The following is a 14818-nucleotide window of genomic DNA, read 5'->3' on the forward strand; positions in this document are numbered from 1 at the left end:
TATATATATATATATATATATATATATATATATATATATATATATATATATATAAAAATGAAAAATTGACAGTGGTGATTCTACCATTCAAACCATGTCCACATTCATTTGCAACAAGCCGACAAAGCTTTTAACTTGCCAGACAGGCTTCCACAGCGAAGGTTGGCTATGTCTAAAAAGAGAAGAAAAGTCGGGCAAGCTAATTGATATAACCTCTTCTTTGGCAACGTCTTTTTACATAAAAACGTTTTCTCTACCAAAAACACTCAATTTTGGTTACTCTCCGCCTGGAAAGTTTCCCCGAAAAAAATATTGACGCTCTTTCACCAGAAGCATGTTGGTGAAATGTTTGTTCCAACAGACATGCTCTAGGCTTTAGGATAAAAAGAAAAAGATGTTTCCATTAGGAATGTTTTACGTTGATAAAATGTTTTACGAAATAAGTTTTGGGTTGACAAAGCTCTTATCAATTACCATCGAGATAAACAGCTACCACAGATCTGAAATGATTCTATTGCAAATATATAGACGACATTCACGTGAGAAGTATTTGAACACATAAAATGGCTTTAAAACCAATAACGATGGATTCTGCTGCCATCCATCCATACAGGCGTGTGGTGTCTTGTTAACAGATAGCCAGAAAAAAGCGCATATCCGGATGAATTCATATACTCCGTCTTATATCATATATTATTAGTATGACTTTGATACGACTGCAGCCCAGAGTAATTGTCCTCTGACTTTCATTATTTAAGAAGATAATTACCACCGATTTCTCTAACGTCTGTTTATCAAACATTAAAAAACCACAACTGTTTACATTCCGGAGCTCGCCATCTCCACATCCCCAAAACAATAACAAGAGAACTCATGATTCACAGAGTAATGATGATATCCCAAGGCCTTTGAAGATCACGATGATTTCTATAACAAACATGACATTACCAAAATCCCAATAATAATCGCGAGAAAATTACATTGGCGCCACAGATCTCACGGTCTGTGAAAAATGGCAATCCCATTGGTCGATACACGGCGGTGCTCATTGAAGTTGCCGACACGGCAATTAAGCGGGAATAATTTCATACATTTATACGTCAATTACAGCCAGGTCATTAGGATAGATATTTGCAACACTAGCGGGTCTCAATTTTAACATCTGGGTGGTTTTCTTACGCTGAAAGTCGAGAAGAGAAAAGGCTTGTCTTCAGTAGTTCTGAAGGGCACGAAAGCTATTCCGGACATTATTATTATTATTATTATTATTATTATTATTATTATTATTATCATAAATTTCGCATAGGACCACGAGCACTAAAATGAATATGAAATCCTCTATATTTGTTTTTATCGAGATATAATGAAATCTACAAAGATTTTCATGTATCTGGATATACGTATTAACGAAGAATCTATCTGCCCTTATTACTATTAGTAAATAAATGTTATTACTGAAATATCTCTCATTTATTTGAGCTCATCAACAACTCATTTATCAAATATCTTTTATGCATATCATAAAGAGGCATCACAAAAACAGAGGTCATCTGCGCCGTTCACTGCAATTAAAATGAACTAGGGGATGATGTTTCACAATGTGAAGCCTGGTCTTGAAATGGAGGATGAGGAAGACATGGGAGGAAGAAAAGGGAAAAAAGGGGAGAGAAAAGCCTGCGAAAGAATGCGAAGAGAAAAGGGAGAAAGAGAGAAGACTATGAGAAGGAAGGAAGGAAGAAAGGTCTACAAAGATCTAATGAATAAAATCATTATCCTCAAAAGAGGAAGAGGGGAAAGAGTAGAAATAACCGACGAAGTATGGGAAGGTGAATACGAGAAAGAAGAAAAAGGAGAGAATGAAAAAGAATAAGAGGAGGAAAGGAGAAGGAGAAGGAGAAGAAGAAGAGCAAAAGAAGAGGGAAAGTGTCCAGATCACATAGCGGTGTGTGCGAGTATATCCAGTGACCTTGGCCAATGCGCTTAGTTCGGCGTCTCGGTGAAACGTCAGCTGAATAAGAACTCGAGTTAAATCAATGAAAAAAAAAAAAAAGGCTTCGCAATGTGCTTGGGTTAGCATCACTGAAGTCATGATGATGAGTAATCTGAATCATCGACCTGCTTCAGAGAGAGAGAGAGAGAGAGAGAGAGAGAGAGAGAGAGAGAGAGAGAGAGAGAGAGAGAGATCTAAACGATGAAGACTTCAGTTCAGTATATATGAGAGAGTCTAATATTACAACTAGGTGTGTACGTAGAGAGAGAGAGAGAGAGCGAGAGAGATCTAAACGACGAAGACTTCAGTTCAGTGCATATGAGAGTCTAATATTAAAATTAATTAGTACTATGCTTAGAGAGAGAGAGAGAGAGAGAGAGAGAGAGAGAGAGAGAGAGAGAGAGAAACGATGAAGACTTCAGTTCAGTGTACATGAGAGAGTCTAATATTAAAACTAGTATTCTGTTTAGAGAGAGAGAGAGAGAGAGAGAGAGAGAGAGAGAGAGAGATCTAAACGATGAAGACTTCAGTTTTGTGTACATGAGAGAGTCTAAAATTCAAACTAATAGTGTGCTTGAGAGAGAGAGAGAGAGAGAGAGAGAGAGAGAGAGAGAGAGAGAGAGAGAGAGAGAGAGAGAGAGAAACCTCCACATGACCTTGGCCTTGGAAGGTTCATTTGCAACCTTCCAATTTCTCCTTAACTAATTTCTGGGCAAATTCTCCAGTTTGGTTAACTTTCACTTTTTAATTTCTACCGTCATTACACCCTTATTGATCTTCATCGCTCGTCCTAAAATGATTAATGGGTCTTATTGTGACCCCACGATAAGGAGTCTGATGTGCGCGGCAATGAATACCAGTAAAGTCCCTTGAATAAGAATTTACTTTGTAATTATCAAAACTACCTCTATTTTGTGGTAATTAGTGTGTTTACAATAGAGAGAGAGAGAGAGAGAGAGAGAGAGAGAGAGAGAGAGAGAATGAATGAAAGTTTTATCGTCAGACTGATGTGTTTGATCTGACCAGAAAAAAAAAAAACATCACTGGATTCTAGCTTCAAGGTTGACGAGATTTGGCGATCCCGTTTCTAGGCTTATATATATTCACAGACTTGATTTAGACCTGATCAAACAGTGCCTTTGATTGAGCGATTGCCCTCCATTCGTGAACAAAGATTTCTCTAATTATTTTCAAAAAGTTAAAGATCGATAATTCAAATCTTGTTCAGGCAGTATTCCTAAACGGCAAATATATTGTGGAGTACAACAGGCCATAAATTTTGCCGCCTCACTGTTTCCTTGAGGTGCGATTTCCTTTTACTTTTTTTATATTCTCTCTCTCTCTCTCTCTCTCTCTCTCTCTCTCTCTCTCTCGACACGGTAACAGCTAACGCTAACAGCTCGTAATTATAAATCTGTCTTGAACATCTATCGTCGTAATCGGAAGTCCAATGAGGAACCAACGTTGACCTTCATGGAGGTGACTAAGGATGTTGTTACAAGCCCCCTGTTTAATTCCTGGTTTCTTATAATTAGGTTCGTTTTTTTGTCAGCCTTCCTTTGAAGCTACCTGCCGAGTAATCTATGTGAAAATTATATTTATTCTTATAGTAACCATGTCATCTTAGTCATACACGTGTAAAACACGCATGACTCGAAGATTTTGTTTCTTTGCGCAATGCATCTGACACTGGTTCAAACCAGTCACCCGAGGTCAATATTACAATTCTTGCCCCCGCGTCTTCTCAAGAACTAGAGCTCTGTGCTCTCGGACACCTTATTCGAACTATTAATAACCCCCCAATACAACTCAGAATAAAGAGGGAGAGAAAGAGGCGGGCTGTACGTGTCTGAAACTGGCCAGGAGGCGGATGGAAGTTGATAGAAATTAGATGGAAGTAGCCAGCCAGCAGTGGGTAGCCTTGACCGCTAGCAGCATGTACTTCCTCACCAATGTCTCGTCGCCTTTCACCAATCAGAGGCAATTATCCGAACAGCGCACGAACACGCTGGCCTGTCAAGCCTTCAGGCACTGGAGAGATTTGGCGGGAAATCATTGCGAAGAGTCGTGCAGCTACGCTGTGCCGCCAGATAAAAATTGCCGTTTGATGCCTTGGTACATACATTAGTACCGTCTAGAGGCTGTTGCCTCTGCTATCACTTGAGTACTTGAACTACAGTAAAAACACATGTCCTCAAACATTTTGCACAGTGTTCCAGTCTTCGTGGACACTGGGGTACCCAATGACATTTGGTCTCATTGTCCAGCCCTAAAACAGATTGCAGTAACATGACGACAGAAAGGCCCCTCAATCATCCAATATTAGGGCCGACCTTGACGGGATTAAAAAGAATCACAAGTACATTAATTTGATCGTTAAAATGCGATTCCAAAAACAATACTGTTAAAACAATACGCTGGAATGGTGAGACTGTGGTATTCTAGACATGTTGAAGAAGCTGGAGGAAAGGAATGGCAGACGGCTAGAATGATACAAACATTAAAACGGATGAGACAGCGACACAATAAAAAAATTACGGTACCCGAATAGTTTATGAGATCAGTGAGTTGCGCTATCCATACATACAACAAGAATGAATGACCCAATTATCGAGTTCAATGAACTTTTTATGCGCATTTCGCGTGATTTCGAAACACTCACAATTCAGTGGAGGCAACTAATTTCTTCAAGAGCATCTAACCACATGCAATTTCATCGATATGAAAATCAGTAAGACTATTCACGGGTTAAAATTTCAGATGGCCCTTATTTCCTCAGCGACGCCTCAAGTGCGCAAGATAGCACCGACATATTTTAACCAGTTCATGAAGCGAGACGAAAATATCAAGATAACGATCGCAAACTGATTAAAAGGCTGCGAACTGACATTTTGCTTCTACCAACTGATGTTTCTGGAAATTTCGAGTACGCATTTGCCAAACGGTGATCTTGGAATGCCTGCCTGACTTACGCCTTCGGTCACTATTTTTTCAAATTCATTCTCTACTGTCGTTTTATGAGACACGTCAATTTAAGTCTACATGCAAGAAACGCGGGGCGGGGATGGGAAAGGATGTTTAACAACTACATTTTTATTAGGTGTTTACCATGAAACACTGAGGAATATATTTATATATATATATATATATATATATATATATATATATATATATATATATATATATATATATATATATATATTAGTGGACGTTTAGGACTGAGTTCCACTAACGTTCTGTACGAATTTTCACTAAAGATAGTAGGTAAACCTCGTGTTTTATAACTGGATCCCAAACGATGGCCTCACAGTTGATTAGCACTTTGGCATATTTCCCGGAGGCATATGTGTCATACTTCTCCCCTTTTCCTCTGATTTGCTTTGTCTCTTACAATGTTTCCTCTCTTATCACCGCCTCTTTTCCTGGGCATCAGTTTGCCCGTCCTATCGACCCTTCATTACAGAAACTCGTCAATCAAAAAGAATGAGATTTCGAGCTAAACAATATTTCATATTCGACATAACGAAAGAGACCCTTCAGTGTCCATGTTAAGGTTATGAAATTGTAATTTCCCTTCAACAAAAACGTTTGCACATTTAAAGTTTATTCAGATTCAGAGAGAGAGAGAGAGAGAGAGAGAGAGAGAGAGAGAGAGAGAGAGAGAGAGAGACATGCTATAAACACGCGTCAAACGAAATACCAATAAATACTCAAAAAATTATAAAGGAATTCTTATCTCGCGAATACACTAGCTTCGACCGACGAGTTTCAAAATGACCAGACGATCCACGACCTATAATACATATATAAAAAAAAAATCAACGAAACTAGTTTCGCAGTAAGGAAACGTGACTTAGAGAAAAACGATTGATAACGAGAAAACCTTTCGATTCAAGGTTTGCCTTCAGGCGATAGGTGAAACTAGGCTCGCCTTTTTTTGCAGTGTTTTTTTAAGGACCTTTTAACTTACTCGGATTTTAACTCTAAATGCACGAGTAACACTTTCACTAGCCTTAGACACATACGCATGTCTGCATACCTCAATGACTGAAGTGTATTTTCGCTTAATCCACCCACCTTCAAAGTGTGTGTGTGTGTGTGTGTGTGTGTGAAAGAGAGAGAGAGAGAGAGAGAGTGAGTCTGCGTATATAAATTTCATAGTCACAAACAAGGTAAATAACGAAATGAAAACAAACAATTAAAAGATATAGAATTTACCGTCGTTTCGTAACGAAAAAAAAAAAATAAAGGGTAGAGATAATAACACAATTCATAAAAGCTAAGCGAAGAGGTGAAGGACTTGCATATGAGTTGTCCACACACACACACACACACACACACAACACAACACAAAACGGTAGGAAGGGAGTCGAGCCTCTGCTCTGTTAACCCACAAGTATGAGGATAGTACGGGTTAACTAACCATTCCTCAGCTGAGGTTTAAGTCCTGTATCAAAAGTCACCAGGATTAAATAACACGAGTCATTCAGAACTGTCCAACCTTTACGAGCCTCTTGTGACCCTCAATCCTTCGGAAGTAAAGTCCCATACTATTTATCTACCCATTTATTTGACATCAATCACACCTATTCAGTTTTACTTTTCTCTCTATTACTTTCATACGCTTAGTTATATATACTGTTATCGGTTATTAATTATATTCTGATATTAATCCACTTCTATTCCTTTCGTTGTTTTTCTTTTAGTCTTTTCTGTTGGGACAAGCTGTACAAGATCCGTGGCATTTCGCCTTGTTGATAAGAATGAAAGCTCATTATGAATCATCATCATCATCATCGTCATTACCCATCTCCATTTTCCATTCATTATTATATATCTCATCTACAAGCGTAAAGGCTTTTTTCTGTTCTCCAGTTGTCCTTTGTATTTCTCCTTTACATACCTTTTCTGACATCACACCACATACTGTACTTCTAAACTGTCTGCTGCCTTTATATAAATATATATATATATATATATATATTTTTATATATATATATATATATATATATATAGTCCGCCAGTGGCCATATATATATATATATATATATATATATATATATATATATATATATATATATATATATATATATATATATATATATATATATATATATATATATATATATATATATATATATATATATATATATATATATATATATATGTGTGTGTGTGTGTGTGTGTGACAACAAGATGCGGTATTCACTCTCCTAACCAATTTGATGGAAGAAGCTTTTAAAATGGTTTTACTGCCTGTCAGTTACTTAGCAAGTACTCTCTAACAAAATCTGACCTCCAATTTTACCACTTCTGCTTCAGGCCAGCGCTCACATGTCCCTGGAGGAGCCCCCAGCGAGAAACGTCATGTGGCGAATGGGCTTCAATCAATTGCCTGCGCACAGAGACGACGATTACCTGATCTGTAACGAGAGTGGGGGCAAGAAGTGCCCACCTTGCGGAGATTCGGCCGACAGCCCTCCTCCTTACCCCCACCAGGCTGGTGGCATCTGGGCCACGGGCATCATCACCAGGACCTACACCATCGGACAGGTGAGGCCATTGTGCATGCCAGGGGGTTTTAGCGAAGGATCTGATTGTCCTGTTCGCTCGTTTTAAAGATTTACAAAGTGACGTCTGCGAATTTTGAATTTCTTTAAAAATAATACCATGTACCCAGTAATCCTGCAAGGATAAAAAAAAACTCCTAGAATGAGTAAATGTATAACGAGTGCATAAAAGGACTATGGGTTTCAATTTTGAAACACTTGATTAAACAGAATGTAACAAGTGTTCAAGCATTAATCACGTACTTATTTACAGAATAAATAAAATCAATAAATAACATGTAAAAATGAGATAAACGGGAACATGATTAGAAATTTGAACAAAATTTACACAAACCATTACCTATGAATGAACGATTAAAAATGAATGATAGATAAAAGAAATGAATGAACGATTAAAAATGAATGATAGATAAAAGAAATCAATTGAAACAATTACCTATTAATAGAAAAACCCAACCTCCCAATGCACCCCAGACAGATCAAAATTCCATTTGTATTCACCAAGTGGCTCTTGAGCAGACGGCCCTACCTGGTCGAGGTCAAAGAGATTTCTCTCAGTCTGCGTCGTGCGTGCCTGTGTGTATGTGTGAGTGTTTGTTTGTGTGTTTTCCCCTTCGATGTCGAAAGCAAGCAAGCAAGCAACCCAGCGACAATGCCGTACACGACATGCATGACTAATGAGCCCGTCTCTGTTCCCTCCGCAGACGGTCGAAATCCACGTCAACGTGACCAGGAGCCACGGAGGGCACCTCGAATTCAAGCTGTGTCCCAACGATGACACGAGCGTCCCCGTCGACCAGAGATGCCTCGACCAGTGAGTTCTCCCTTCCTTTTTCCCATTCATTTTTGATTGTCAGTCATTCTCTTTTCGATTGTCATAAGTGCCAATCATTCTTTTTTTATTACCGTGCTTAATCATTTTTATTTTTCACTCATTCTTGTTTTCATCGCCTGTCACTATCTGTTTTTACTTCTATCCACTTCTGTTCGCTGTTGTTTTTCATCATTTATTGTTACTCGTTCTTAGTGTTCATTCAGACTGCAAAGTTATTCACTGTAATTTATTATTATTTCACAATTAGCCATTTTTATTTCTATTTTGTCAAACTGTCACACATTTTAATTTTTCATGTTCCAGCTTTTTATCTGCTCCAATAGTTGAAAATTTTTATTTTTTCAATTCCAAGAAGAATTTTTCTTCTTTTTCATTAATTTTCATTCGTTATTATAATATTCTGTATATATACATACAGACATATATACATTTACATATATATAAACACAGTATATATATATATATATATATATATATATATATATATATATATATAACATTATATATATATATATATGAACTTTCTACTCTACTCTCTCTCTCTCTCTCTCTCTCTCTCTCTCTCTCTCTCTCTCTCACACGCACACAAACACTGGGTCACTCTCCCATCCAGCAGTGAACAATATAAACAGAGCCATACTGTAACATTACTTTCATCTGTCCTCATTTTTATTCGGCAATGTAATTTCTCTCTCTCTACTCCTCTTTACGAATTCCTTTCACCATGACCCTTAACTTCGGCCTCTTTCTATTATGAGTAAACTTTTATTTGCGTGTTTCATCCACCCTCGCTTTTATGCAAATTCATGGACCGGCAAATTTAATCTTACGCAAATGAATTATTACGGCTGCGTATATTGACGCCCCCATGTCAACAAGCTCAAACACACGACACCTTGCAATTATTTCTAAACTTATACCCGGTATTTGTTCATAAACTTTATTTTTCTCTTTCAACCAGTCTTCTACGGTTATCGATACTCAAAAAAAAAAAAAAAAAGAAAAAGAGCGAATAAGCAACCTTTTATCTTCATTATTAATCTGAAGCTCTTGCAAAATATCAGTAACTGGCTTGGAAGTACTGGGGAAGCGCGTATCTTCGCCGATGCAGAAAATATATAAATAAATACATAAATAAATAAATAAATAAATAAATAAATAAATAAATAAATAAAAGAAATGTCATGGCTACCTGGATCCATTTCAGAGCCTATCAGCAAAGCCCACCACGCTACAATTCATTTTTCTAAAAATATATCAGCAAGTTTACGTGACTTCCGTTTATGACACTTACGAGACAATTGAAAACGGCGAACAAGTTTCAACATAAAAAGTGATATTCGATGGACGTGAACTCACGTCACCTTTAGTTATATTTTACTATCGGCTGGAGTCGACGCGGAGTCGACGCGGAGTCTCTCATCAATAACCAGAACGCAATAACTAAACACAAACTTCCCCCAACCCGTCCCTTATGTAATGGAGAGGATTACTTCCACAGAAGGGAAAAGTAGCAAGTTTTCACCAAGTTTACCATCTAATTGGTTTTCCTCAAATTCTTTTTATTACCATAATTTTCTTCTCTTCTCTTAGAAGTGCTTTTCTTTCATTAGCGCACCGGACTGTATTGTGTAAGATTGTCAAAGGAATAATAATAATAATAATAATAATAATAATAATAATAATAATAATAATAATAATAACTAAAGAGGTTAACGAATACTGATACTAAGAAATGCCAGAATACAAATAAATTATGTGTTGAAAACATTACTTCAAGGTAGACTAATATAATAATTGCCAATGCTTAAAAAATATAAATAAAAATAAACACGTACTCATATGGAACATACAAACATACAAACATTCACTTTTAAATAAGATATATATATATATATATATATATATATATATATATATATATATATATTTGATTTTAAACATGTTTGATTTTAAACACGGTAAAGGTAAAAAGTTATGATTATACGAACAAAGTTACAGCCACGAAGGAAGAGTGAAACAACTGAGTTGCTAAGTACTTTCATCTTATTACCAAGACATGGTCACAGCAACATGGCAACAAGACAAAAGTACTATCTCAACTGTTTCACTTTTCCTTCAAGCTTTCTTCGTTAATCATCACGTTTGTACCTTTTTCGTGATTTAAAATCAAACATATATATATATATATATAATCATATATTTGTATATATATATATATTTATAATATATATATATATATATATATATATATATATATATATATATATATATATATATATATATATATGTGTGTGTGTGTGTGTGTGTGTGTGTATATACAGTATATATATCTTATATATAAAAGTGAATGTTTGTATGTTAGTGAGCTACAGAAATCTGAACAGCTTGACCAGTCTAGACAAAAATTTGGCACGTGGCCATCATTTGACCCATACCCCCTTCCCCTTCTTTGTAACGTCTGTGGTATATAAACTCTATGGGTTTATCATACCTTATTTCATGTGTAAATAAATTCTACATATTTATTATGCATCATTTCATGGACTCAATACCATAGAAACATATTAGTGAAAATGCTTTTCTTTCCTGTAATTAATAATTCTGTATCAAGGTTTAGACAGTTGCCACAGTAATATCTGGATAAAAGGGACAGTCACCACAGTAATCCTTGGATAAAAGGGACAGGCAGTACAGTAATACCTGGATAAATGGGACTGTCACCACAGTAATATCTGGAAAAAATGGACAGTCACTAAAGTAATAAATGGATAAAAGGGACAGTCAGCATAGTATACCTGGATAAAAGGGACAGACAGAACAGTAATGCCTAGACACATGGGGCAATCACCACAGTAATACCTGGATAAAAGGAAGAGTCAGCATAATAATACCTGGATAATAGGCACAGACAACACAGTAATGCCTGGATGAATGGGACAGCTAACACAGTAATACATGGATACATGGGACAGTCACCACAGTAATACCTGGATAAAAGGGACAGTCAGCATAGTAATATCTGGATAATAGGTACAAACAGCACAGTAATACCAGGATGAATGGGGCAGTTAGGACAGTAATACATGGATAAATTGGACAGTCACCACGGTAATACCTGGATAAAAGGGACAGCCAGCACAGTAATATCTGGATAATAGGTACTGACAGCACAGTAATACCAGGATGAATGGGGCAGTTAGTACAGTAATACATGGATAAATGGGGCAGTCACCACAGTAATACCTGGATAAAAGGGACAGTCAGCACTGTAATACCTGGATAATAGGGACAGACAGCACAGTACTACCTGGATGAATGGGGTAGTTAGTACAGTAATACCTGGATAAAGGGGCATTCACCGTACTAATAACTGGATAAATGGGATAGTCAGCAGAGTAATATTTGGATAAAACGGACAGTCAGCACAATAATTCCTGAATAAAAGGAAGAGTCAGTACAAGGGGGTGCAGGAAAATTTTTCTGAGTTCTTCAGAGTTTTCCCAGGCAGTGCTGGGTTGGTCAGCTAGTGTGTGTGTGTGTGTGTGTGTGTATATATATATATATATATATATATATATATATATATATATATATATATATATATATATATATATATATATATATATATATATAACTACAGCTTTTGTAAAAGTAACATCCATTTACTTTCCAATCCATTCTGAATCGTAGCCTTTCCATTTTACTGAATCATTCCCCATTTATGAACACAGGTACCCCCTTGAGATCGTCGACAGGAGGTCCAAGAAAGCCAAAATTTCAGCACCATACGACGAGCCTGAGCTTATCAGTCTGAAGGTGAAACTACCCAATGGACTCACCTGTGACCAGTGCATCCTCCAGATGACAAACTTTGCAGGTACGCATATTATTATTATTATTATTAAATATTTTAATCACACCACTGATTAAAATTAAGGATCACATCAACAAAGGTGTTTCAATTTGTCTATATATATATATATATATATATATATATATATATATATATATATATATATATATATATATATATATATATATATATATATATATATATATACACAGTATATATCAAAGACAGAGGAAACTAAATTTTGTCTTTTAGTTTTTTGTAAAAATTGAAAGTTCTCAGTTCTAAAATGAAATCATTAGTAGGTAAAATGGGGCCCTAAATATGTGTATATACACAGTAAATCTTCAGTTTACAAGTTCAAATAATCTCATTGCCTACTGCAAATCGTTATTGAAAACTTACCTTTTCACAAGGTTGAAAGCTGACCTTAATGTATTCAAAGCATTCAAACAACCTGGGAAAAAAATGCATATTTTAAACAAAAAGTAACAATATTAGCAATTAAAATTTGGCTAATAATTAAAAATGGCATAAATGTTAAGTATGTAACTTCAAGTCACATTTCTAATTTAATTTTTCCAAACGCAAATATGTACTAATCAAGTATTTTTTTTGAAAAATGACAATAAAGTGTTTTATGCTTACACAATTTGCTAATTCAGTTTATATCTCAGCAAAAACTCAGTGCTTATTTCTTTTCTGTACATGAATCATAATTGCATTTAATTGTCTGGATAAAAACGTGATACACAAAAGTGTGGATAATTCGATTTATATTTCCTCGACAGATGTTCATTACAAGATCTATATAGTAGATAAATTATGTTACATAACTTAAGAAACCTTAGTACTTGTTCACTGTATTCTTGTAATTGAATCAACCTATATTCCACATTATACAAAACCTGATTTAAAGTTCATTGTTTCTATACACACACATTCCAAATTCTACAAAACTTTATATACACTTTCTGTACTGCTGCGAAAAATTAACCTACTTTCCACGTTCCACAGAACAATTCAAACCCCAGAACATCATGTTCCGCAACTGCGCTGACATAGCCATTGTGGCTGACGCCAAAACCAGTGGTGCAGCTGGAAAACCAGTGGCTTTCAATGCTAGACCTACCGGCAACCAAGAGCCCTTCCCTGTTCAGCGCCAGCACACCCTCTTCAACGGCAAATCCAGTCACTTTGGTTAAGACCCACAAACTCCGCCAACGAGGCTCTCTCAATAATTTATTGATGGATTTCTACGTAATTTTGTAGTGGGAAGGCTTTGACTTTTGGTGTTGGCGGAAGAGTGACTCTCTGGGTGCTTGCGTTTGCCTGTGCAAATGGCAGAATTCCCATTCATAAAACCACTTTGACAAAATGGAGAGTAATTAATATTGAATATATTTAAAATGCTAATGTATCCTCAACTTCTTCCCATGTTCTCAAAAGGAAAGGTCGCTTATTTCAGTTAGTAACTTCCATTTTGATAACCATTGGTTTTACACTGAAGGGAATGCTGCTATCTTATATTTCTTAAATTAAACCAAGAGGCTTAATTTTATCTGGTACAAATAATTCTCCTGTTGCTCCTTTAAATGGATATCTTTTGTTCATTTAAATTATTGTTATAGCGTAATAACAACTGTAGTTTAGGATGCACATTCATGTCATCATGTAAGTATGCATGGCAATGTACTTTGCAGAATATTTAGTGAGCAGTATCATTCCATATAATATATATACTGTATATATTATATATATATATATATTATATATATATATATATATATATATATATATATATATATATATATATATATATATATATATATATATATATATATATATATATATATATATATATATATATATAATATACTGTACATATATATAACATAAGTTTTGTAATATGATTACCACCGCTTCAAAGGACCAAGAAAGTATTGCATTCATTACCCTATGTCCTCACAGATCTTATATTATGCTATTTATTTTATTTATACAAACCTAGATGTAAGTCTACAGTGTAATAAAATAATGATTCTAGCAGGAAAGTGTATAAGTTTAACCTATAAAACTTATCAAACACTAATAAGGGTGCATCTTGAAATAGATGTTTGGTTAACCGTAAAGAACTAGCAACCCAGACGAACTTAAAAAATTGAATTGGGATTACTAAAGTGGATCCTTGAGCAATTATACAGTTACAAAATAAAATCAAGTTTTTTTGGGCATAGCCTACAGTTTGCCCAGGTGACACGCTGTAGGCCTATATAAAAGTCTCAATCACCAGCAGCATTACTTTACTACTTTTTCTTTTTATAATTTTTCTTTGGCATCTTCCCAGCCAGCTGTCCACCTTCTGCAGTTTTGTCTTGATTAAGTTTCATCCCTCATGTCGTCCATAGTGCCTAATGCTTTGAGTCAGCCCTAAGAGTCCTGAAACGAAACTCAGTGGTCTTGGTAAACTATTCTATAAAAATTATGATGATATTCTCTACAAGGTGCAAGAAAACCTTGATTCCTTCTTCCAGTAGGTTACAGGTACACCTACATTCAGAGGTATCAGT

The 14818-nt window shown here is 35.6% G+C and overlaps 1 protein-coding gene across 1 annotated transcript in view; it reads left to right on the top strand.

Annotated features, from left to right (window-relative positions):
* Positions 1 to 14294, top strand: part of LOC136855133 (uncharacterized) — an 18570-nt gene extending 4276 nt beyond the window's left edge. The window contains exons 2-5 of the mRNA XM_067132008.1: positions 7313 to 7543; positions 8265 to 8374; positions 12130 to 12275; positions 13266 to 14294. Of these exons, the coding sequence (XP_066988109.1) occupies positions 7313 to 7543; positions 8265 to 8374; positions 12130 to 12275; positions 13266 to 13453 (675 nt within the window). The 3' untranslated portion in view covers positions 13454 to 14294. The remainder of the gene's footprint in view (positions 1 to 7312; positions 7544 to 8264; positions 8375 to 12129; positions 12276 to 13265) is intronic.
* Positions 14295 to 14818: the final 524 nt, after the last annotated feature.

Source organism: Macrobrachium rosenbergii, chromosome 30 (genome assembly GCF_040412425.1).
Source record: "Macrobrachium rosenbergii isolate ZJJX-2024 chromosome 30, ASM4041242v1, whole genome shotgun sequence".
Lineage (NCBI taxonomy): Eukaryota > Metazoa > Arthropoda > Malacostraca > Decapoda > Palaemonidae > Macrobrachium > Macrobrachium rosenbergii.